Source organism: Cetorhinus maximus, chromosome 21 (assembly GCF_964194155.1).
Source record: "Cetorhinus maximus chromosome 21, sCetMax3.hap1.1, whole genome shotgun sequence".
In the NCBI taxonomy this organism is placed as follows: Eukaryota; Metazoa; Chordata; class Chondrichthyes; order Lamniformes; family Cetorhinidae; genus Cetorhinus; species Cetorhinus maximus.
Window position 1 is genome coordinate 24,900,748 of NC_135899.1, and position 8,565 is coordinate 24,909,312.

General features: G+C 51.2%; 1 protein-coding gene across 1 annotated transcript; it reads right to left on the reverse strand.

The window, feature by feature from the left end:
* Positions 1 to 416: 416 nt before the first annotated feature.
* On the reverse strand, positions 417 to 8,237 carry LOC144695758 (uncharacterized). The gene is made up of 3 exons (XM_078566731.1): positions 8,004 to 8,237; positions 4,726 to 4,864; positions 417 to 4,562 (listed from the first exon to the last, which is right to left on the reverse strand). The coding sequence occupies exons 1-3, from the start codon at positions 8,232 to 8,234 to the stop codon at positions 3,691 to 3,693; spliced, it is 1,242 nt and encodes a 413-aa protein (XP_078422857.1). The 5' UTR covers positions 8,235 to 8,237; the 3' UTR covers positions 417 to 3,690.
* Positions 8,238 to 8,565: the final 328 nt, after the last annotated feature.

An 8,565-nucleotide genomic window follows, 5' to 3' on the forward strand; every position in this document is an offset into this window, starting at 1 on the left:
TCCCCACCCTTTTTTTATTCATTTTTATTTTTTTCACACTTATTTTTAAAATTCATTTCCATTTTTATTCATTGTTTTATCCCCAGCTTTTAGCCTTTTCTATCTTTTTTCCCACCACCGTCCCCTCCCCCCAACTCCACCCCCACTAGGGCCACCTGTCACTCTCCAGAGCGCTTACCCTGGTCCAGCCATTATCACAATCTGCTTTCCACTCTTAATATCACCATTAGCACCTCCTTTAGCCAGCACCACCACTATTAACAGCCCTTTGACCTTTTGTCTATGACATCTTTCACAATCTCTCCTTTGCCTCCACCTATCACTGGCCTTCTATCCAGATTCACCAGCCCCGGCCCCCTCAATCAGTATAAATTTCATCACATTTTTACTTCCCTTTAGCTCTGAAGAAGAGCCATACGGACTCGAAACGTTAACTCTGTCTTTCTCTCCACAGATGCTGTCAGACCTGCTGAGTTTTTCCAGCATTTTTTTTGTTTTTGTTTCAGATTTCCAGCATCCGCAGTATTTTACCTTTATTTTAGAGTGTTTTAACGGAACTCTTTGGAAAAAAAACTTGTAAACACTTTGATAAAACTCCTAAAAACTTTGTGTGGCAGAGTGCATTGGTCAGTCTGTAAAAAAAACTGAAGAAAGTAAAATGAAGAGTTTTAAAAGAGGGCTGTGCTCTTATAGTAGAGAAGTTGGCAGCGCAGGGGATAAACCAGAGGAGGAGATGGTTATAACTTTATGGATGAAGGCCTCAACTGGCTCTTCAATGAGGCAGAGGTGAAATGTCTGCAGATTATCATCAACATGGTGCTTGCAACATTGTGAGCAGTCAGCGTGTTGGCGTGGGAGGAGGTAACACAGACCGTGAGTGCTAACATTGCCGGGCCACCGAGGACAGGTGAGTTGTCAACAGGAATTCAATGATTTGACACAATCAGTTTGAGGCTGTGTACAGATCTTTGAACATTTTGAACTTAGGGGTTCTTGAAATGTTCCTGATGGAATGAGTGGTGAAGAGCTTGCTTCGTGGCTTGGTGGGGGCAGGATTTCAGGGCCAAATACGTTCAAAGTGGTAATTAAAATGCAACTGGCACTGGAGACGGGCCTCACTAACTGTCTATAATGATCTTTTAGCTATGCGCCATCGGGTCCGAGGCATGAGATTACTTCTATTGAATGGTACCCATTCTCCAAAACCACCTGACGCGCCTCTCACAGCAACAATGCAATGCAAAGTAAACTTTCTGTTCTTGTTTCAACGCATTCACCTGTGATCATTCAAAACAATTTCATGAAAGAGAACCATCTTAACAATAAAATGCTTTGCAAAGTGGAATACTGTCATTATCTCACACACACACACACACACACACACACACAAAACCTCACCTTGAGCAATCTCAATAACATTGTCATCCCGTCGTCTGCTGTCCCTCGATCTGAAGATGACGTGTATTCAGGGTTGCGCGGTTCTGCCACGTGACTGAACAGGCCGATTCTAGGCCCCAGAGCTCCCGTGGGATCCCGAGTGCAGGATCTGCTTACTTTTCTTTCTCTCTCTGCCTCCACATTAAAACATTGGGGCTCAAAGTGCGTTGCAACTTGATGAACAAGTTGCCGCCATTTTGAATGGCGGGGTCGCAAGCTCCTCCCTGTCATTAAGGCTGAAGCTGCTGCAAATCGAGGAGAGCTTCCGAGTGTCTTTGTCGTGTTTTCTTTGTCCACCCCTGGAACACTGGCCATTTGAGAGTTAAGACAACAGGACCTGGCGTTCTTTGACCAACTCGACACGGTCTTCAGCCCATCAAAGTTGATTTTGCAGAAGTTTTTCCCGAATGCTTGTGGAGCTGGCTTCACAGGGACATAGGGCTTAGGAGCAGGAATAGGCCATTCGGCCCTTTGAGTCTACTCCACCATTCAATAAGATCACAACTGATCTGGCTGTGGTCTCAACTCCACTTTCCTGTCTGCCCCTCATAACCCTCGACTCCCTTCTTCATCAAAAATTTGCCTAACTTTGCTTTGAATAAATTCAGTAGGCCAGCCTCCACTGCTTTCTGGGAAGAGAATTCCACAGACTAACGATGCTTTGAGAAAAAAAAAATTCTCCTCATCTCAGTCCTAACAGATAGACCTCTTATTCTCAAACTGCATCCCCTAGTTCCAGTCTCCCCAAAAGTGAAAACATCCTCCCAGTACCCACCCTTTCAAGCCCCCTTAGGATCTTATATGTTTCAATAAGATCACCTCTCATTCTTCTAAACTCCAATGGGTATAGGCCTAACCTGTTCAACCTTTGATAAGGTTGATCTAAGATAAGCCCTCCATCCCTGGATTGATCGAGTGAACCTTCTGTGAACTGCTTCTAATGGAATTAAATCTTTTTTCAAATAAAGAGACCAAAACTGTACACAGTGCTCCAATTGTGGTCTTGCCAAGGCCCTGTACAGCTGCAGCAAAAGTTCCCTACTTTTATATTCCATTCCACTTGCAATAAACACCAACATTCTACTTGCGTTCCTAATCACTTGCTGTGCCTGCATACTAACTTGTTGTGATTCATGTACCAGGACGCCCAGATCCCTCTGTACCACCGAGTTCTGCAATCTCTCTCCATTTAAGTAGTATACTACTTTCTTATTCTTTTTGCCAAAGTGGACAAGTTCACATTTTACAACTCTATCTCCAAATTTTTGCCCACTCATTTAACCTGTGTCTATCCCTTTGTAGGCTCTCTACCTCCTCTTGTCAACTTACCTCCCTACCTACCTTGGTGTCATCAGCTAATTTAGCTACCACACTTTCAGTCCCTTCATCCAAGTCACTGATGTAGATAATAGTTGAGGCCCGTGGCACTCTGCTTGTTACAGATTGCCAACCCGAAAAAGACCCATTTAGCCCTACTCTCTGCTTCCTGATAGCTATCCAATCCTTTATCCATGCTAATATGTTACCCTACACCATGTTCTCTTACCTTGTGTAGTAACCTTTGACATGGCACTTTATCAAATGCCTTTAGGAAATCCATGTGCACATCTACAGGTTCCCCTTTATCCACCTTGCTGGACAAACAAGCGATGGTTTGACGGTTCTCCCATTCAAAGTGGAGGGTGGAGAATTGTCTCACTCACACAGATACACACACACCCTCACTTTCAGCAATCTCTCTCTCTGTTGGGTACTGTCATAATTATAATCTCACACTCACACACAGCCTCATCTTCGGGGTGGGTGGGGGGTAGGAGGGAAAGTTCCCCTAGTGTCCTTTCTAAAATTTATCCCTCAACCAACATCACTAAAACCGATCATCTTGTCATTTGCACATGGTTGTCTGTGGGAGCTTGTCGTGCACAAATTGGCTGCCGTCTTTCCTCCATCACGACAGTGACTACACCTCAGAAAGTGTTTCATTGGCTGTTAAGGGTTAGGGGACATCCTAAGGTCAGGAAGGGCGCTATAGAAATGCAAGTCTTTCTTCAATTCTTACAATACATCAACCCAGTGTTACAAAGTGTGAATGTCAACGGTTAATATATGAACAGCTTATACAAGTGCTAGAAGCCAACGATATGAACAAGATGTCAATGCTCTTTGCTACTCTCATGTTTCTGCAAGGCGTCCCTGTGGTTTCAACAGGAGGAGTGCGGTGTCCATAGTCATCACTCAGGTTTGAAGAGATGTTCACGGCCTGCGATCTCTCAGAGGTCGGGTTTGAAGGGACTTGGCTGTGGGCTGCACTATCATCGCTGTGGTCACTGCAGGCCGATCTCGTCCTCTCCCTGGCTGCGGGGCAGTTGTTGCTTGAGGGACGGCCGAGGGGATGGGTGCGCTGCCTCCCCGCGAGAAGGCAGGATCTGCCACCCTCGCAGTGCCGCCCCCACAGGGCGACCGGGACGCGGCGCCAGCCTGCGGGGCAGCAGACTGCAGGAGATGGGCGACACGACCAAAGCCCCTGTCGATGTGCACCCCCAGCCTTTCCAAGCCGGAGGAGACGGTGCAGGCCAGGGCCTGAATGGCACCGGTTTGAGCCTCGATTAACGATGCCAGCGCCGGTGCTGCTGGCTGCCGGTCGGGGGTTGTCGCAGCAGCATTGGCCGAGCTGACCACGCGCTCCACGGTGGTCTGCAGGGTGCCAAGGCCTTGCGGCAGGAGGCCGCCCAGGGCAGCGACGGACTCCTCCATCCTCTCGGACAGAGTGAGGCAGCTTCGGGACACGCTGTCCAACGCCTCGAGCAGCTGGTGATGCACGTGGAAGATCTTCCTCTTGAAGGCTGGCCCACTGAACTCCACATCCTCGCCCCCGTCAGCGGTGCTCGAGTCAGAGCTGCCCCTCCGGTCACACGCGCCCGACACCCTCCTTCCAGCCAAGCCCGGCTTCTGGGCACCATCCCCGAATGAATCGCCCTGGGTGTACCCCGTTGAATGCCCATCCCGTCCATCGCCGAATCCCCCGCTGGCGTATTGGAAGGCTGCAGCGGGCGGTGACAATGCGTTTCCCGTCAGTTGTTCCCCATCCATCTCTTGCATGCCGGAGCCCAAGTAATGGTACAGACCTGGAACAGAGAGAGGGGGTAGAGGGGGAAAGCGTCAGTGCGTAATGGGAAGGTTAGGCAGTGGTGAGAACGAGTGGGCAGCACAAAGGTGACTGCAGGGTGCTGCAGCGCCCCGTGTGATTGGTTAAGGAAAGGGAGGAGATAGAGAGAAATGGATCTGCACCCTGTGCCAATTGTCCTCCAGCGATGTCACTCTGCATTCGTCGCCTGCTGCCTGTCCACATGATCTCCAGTGCTTCCTGCTCCATCTGGGTGAGGTCTTGAATGCAGCTCTTCTTCCTTGGTTTGTGGGCCAGCTTGTCCTGTGGGAAGAGGCAGGGAAGCAGTTAAGAGCCTGGTTTACGGAGACGGCAAAAACAGCAGAGGCGCAATTGAACTGTGCGGGCAGGGTATTATGGTTCCCCGCCAGTGGGTTTGTTGGCAGGGTGGGGTGGCGGGGGCGTTGGAGGGGGTAGTAGGGTGGGGTGTGTGGATAGGTGGGAGGGGCCCTAAAATTCCTCAGATGGCTTTCCCGCTGCTCTTCCTGAGCTGTCCGCAATTATACAGTGGGACATCCAAGGCCTAGACCTTGCCCCAATTGAGACCCTTAAGTGGACAATTCATGACCACTTAAGGACCGTTTCTCACCCGGCCTCAATTTTCAGCCTGGAGGGGGGCGTTCACGAGGGGAGGTGGAGGAGAGGAGCCTGGAAAGTCACCCTGCCTTAGGCTTTGGTCAGGAAAGGGGAGGGGAGGATGCGCCTCCATCAACAGATTCCTTTCAACATTGGCCACCTGCACCCTCAAGGTCTGCCCCCACCGGTGTCCTGACCCACACCAACCCTCCAACACCTCCCCCCCAGCCTCTCCCCATCAATACCCCCATTTCACCCTCACACCCCATCCTCCGGGACCTCCCGACCCCTGCCTGACCTGAGACCTCTCGCACTTACCCGGCCTGGGGACTTGGACCGTGGGGACTCCTTGCAGTCCCAGCAGTGGCCATTCCTGCCTCTGGCACTGCCGGGACTACAGGGCTGCCGGCCAATCAGCTCTCTGAGGCGGGACTTCCTCCCGAGTGAGGGGCCGAAGTCCTGCCTCCCACCTCGGAGTGTTAAACTCGGCGGAGGTGCACTCCCCCTTGACTCTTTGGGTTGCGGGGCAGAAAACCCGGCCATTCAAAAAAATCCTGGCCCACATAAAGGAAGAGAAACCTGCATTTCTATAGCACCACCAGGACGCCCCAAAGCACTCTCCAGCCTATGACATACTTTGGACGTCTGTTTACTGTTAACAATGTAGGAAATGTGGCAGCCATGTTTATGACGCCAAAGGTCCCGCTTTGAGATCGGTGACCGGGTAATGTGTTTCGAGTGATGTTCGTTCTGGAGCAAGCAATGGTCCAAGGCGTCAAGGATTTCCAATGGGATCCAAAGTGCAATGGGATCTTTTATACCAATTTAGAGGGCAGGGCCATGGCGAAACATCTCATCCCAAAAGTGGTCACAGCATTCACCTCGATTGTGGCCTCAAGTCTCTGGAGAGGGACTCGAATCGACAAATTTCGGACCCCCAAGTTGACCTGTTGATCCGCGACTATTGTAAACGAGAAGAAAGGTGTGCATTTATATAGCGTCTTTCACAGCCACCAGACATCCCAGAGTGCCCTTTACAGCCAGCAAAGCACTTTTTTAAAGGGCGACCACAGTCGTAATGTAGGAAATGGGGCCAGTTTACACACAGCAAGCTCAAACAAACAGCAATGTGATATTGACCAGGCAATCTGTTTCTGTGATGTCGATTTGAGGAATAGGTATCGGCCCCAAGGCAACTGGGAGAACTACCCTCCCCTTCCCCAATCTTCCAGATAGTCCCATGGGATCTTTTCCATTCTCCTACCAGGGCCTCGGTTGGATATCTGACCTGAAAGATGGCACCTCCAATTGTGCAACAACTGTGCAGGGCTTTGGTGAGATTACACCTGGAGTACTGCCTCTCTGTATTGAAGGAAGGATATACTTGCATCAGAGGCAGAGGTGCTAGATTGGTTCCTGCTTTGTCCTATGTTGAGAGGCCAAGTAAATTGGGCTATGTTCGACTATAGAAGAATGAGTACTTGAAGCATTCAAAACGCTGAAGGGGCTTGACAGGGTAGACGCTGAGGGGTTTCCCCCTGACTGAAGAACATAGAACATTGTTGGTTGCTGGGGAGGGGGGGGTGGGCGGAGTCTCAGGATAAGGGGTCGATTACTTAGTATGGAGATGAGAAGAAGATTTTTCACTCAAAGGTCTGTGAATCGAAGGAATTCTCTCCCCCATAGGTGCCCCGTCGTTGAGTATGTTGAAGGCTGGAATAGACGCACAGTGGATCACTTTTGAGCTCACAGCAGATTGAGGGATACGGGTGTGGGTGGGAAAGTGGAGCTGAGGCAGAAGGTCAGTCTGAATGATCATACTGAATGGCAGGGCAGGCTCGAGGGGCTGAATGGTCCACTCTTGCTCCCTCGGCACTGCACCGGAGTGTAAAACCAGTTTATTGTTCTCAAGGCAGTGGAATTTGAATCCTCAGCCTCCTGATTCAGAGGCCTTAGGAACATAGGAGCAGGAGTTGGCCATTCAGCCCCTCGAGCCTGCTCTGCCATTTAACTAAATCATGGCTGACCTCCTACCTCAACGTCATTTTCCCGCACTATTCCCTTTGATATCTTTAACTATCTAGAAATCTATCAATCCCTGTCACGAACGTACTCAATGACTGTGCCTCCACGGCCCTCTGGGGTAGAGAATTCCAAAGATTCGCCGCCCTCCGAGTGAAGAAATTCCTTCTCATCTAGTCCAGAGTGCTGCCAACTGACGCCATGCACCGGAATGATACCAGGGATGAGGAACTTCGGTTATGTGTAGAGACTGGAGAAGCTGGGATCGTTGCAGGAGAAGGTTCAGGGAGGAGATTGAGCAGAACGGAGCAAGGGCTGAGATCATTCAGCTTTGTGCCGAGGCTGGAGAAGCTGTGGATTTTCTTCTGCGGAGCAGAGATTGAACAGAGGCGTTCAAAATTAGGCAGGTTCTTGTGCGAGCGAGTCAGGAGAAAATATTTTTCCCCGCTCCCCTTCAAAATTGGTAGGGGGAGTTTTTCACGGCCAGGTGACTTGCTTTAACGGATCATGAGGAAGACGCACTTCAGACTGTGTTGCACTCCCTCAGTGGGGGTCCCGGGGGAGTTTTTTAAAAAACGTATTCGTTCGGGGCATGTGGGCTAGGTCAGCATTTACGAGGGCATCCCTAATTGCCCTGGAGAGGGTGGTGGGTGAGCCGCCTTATTGAACCGCTGCAGTCCATGTAGTGTAGGTACACCCACAGTGCTGTTAGGGAGGGAGTTCCAGGATTTTGACCTCAGCCACAGCGAAGTTAGGGCTCCTAACAGCGGATACAGGGAGCCACCACAGCTTAAGTCCCACTTACCCTTGCTGTCCTGGTGAGGTCGTTGAACTTCTTGCGGCACTGCAGCCCCGTCCTGATGATCTCAGTCCTGGCGTTCACGTTGAGGGCCACCTCGTCCCAGGCCTGGCGGAGGGTCTGCCGGGGCATCCTCCTCCCGTCCGAGGGGTAGAAGACTTCCTGGCGGGACCTCACCTGCTGCACCAGGATCTCCACCGCCTCGTCGCTGAATCTCGGAGCTTTAGCCTCGGACATTGCCTTCCAGGGACGGATGCAGGAGAGAGGAAATTTGGGGGTGGGGTGGGGGTAGGGGGAGGGAACGGAATCAAAAAACAATTGCCTCCTATTGAAAGGAGCGAGAGAGAGGTTTAAAGAGCGAGCTGGCCGCCGGAAATCCCAGCCGCCGGAAATTCCCAGCCTTTGCAGAGCCGGGCGAGCGGCCCGCCAGCGGCCCGCCCGCCCAATCCGACCCCCAGACGGGCCGCCACTCAATCTGATCCCTGCCAATGGGGCAGGCGCTTCCGACGCTCCCGCCCGATATCCGCCCGCAGTGAAAATGCTCCCTCTGGCTGGCGGTGGGTAAGCC

Bases quoted from the DNA above. Each gene is read 5' to 3' on its own strand.
- LOC144695758 (XM_078566731.1), bottom strand. From the start codon at position 8,234: ATGTCCGAGGCTAAAGCTCCGAGATTCAGCGACGAGGCGGTGGAGATC. The intron at 4,865-8,003 runs GTAAGTGGGACT...CTCTTCCCACAG, and splicing joins ACCTCACCAGGACAGCAAGG to GACAAGCTGGCCCACAAACC. The intron at 4,563-4,725 runs GTGCAGATCCAT...TCTCTGTTCCAG, and splicing joins TGGAGGACAATTGGCACAGG to GTCTGTACCATTACTTGGGC.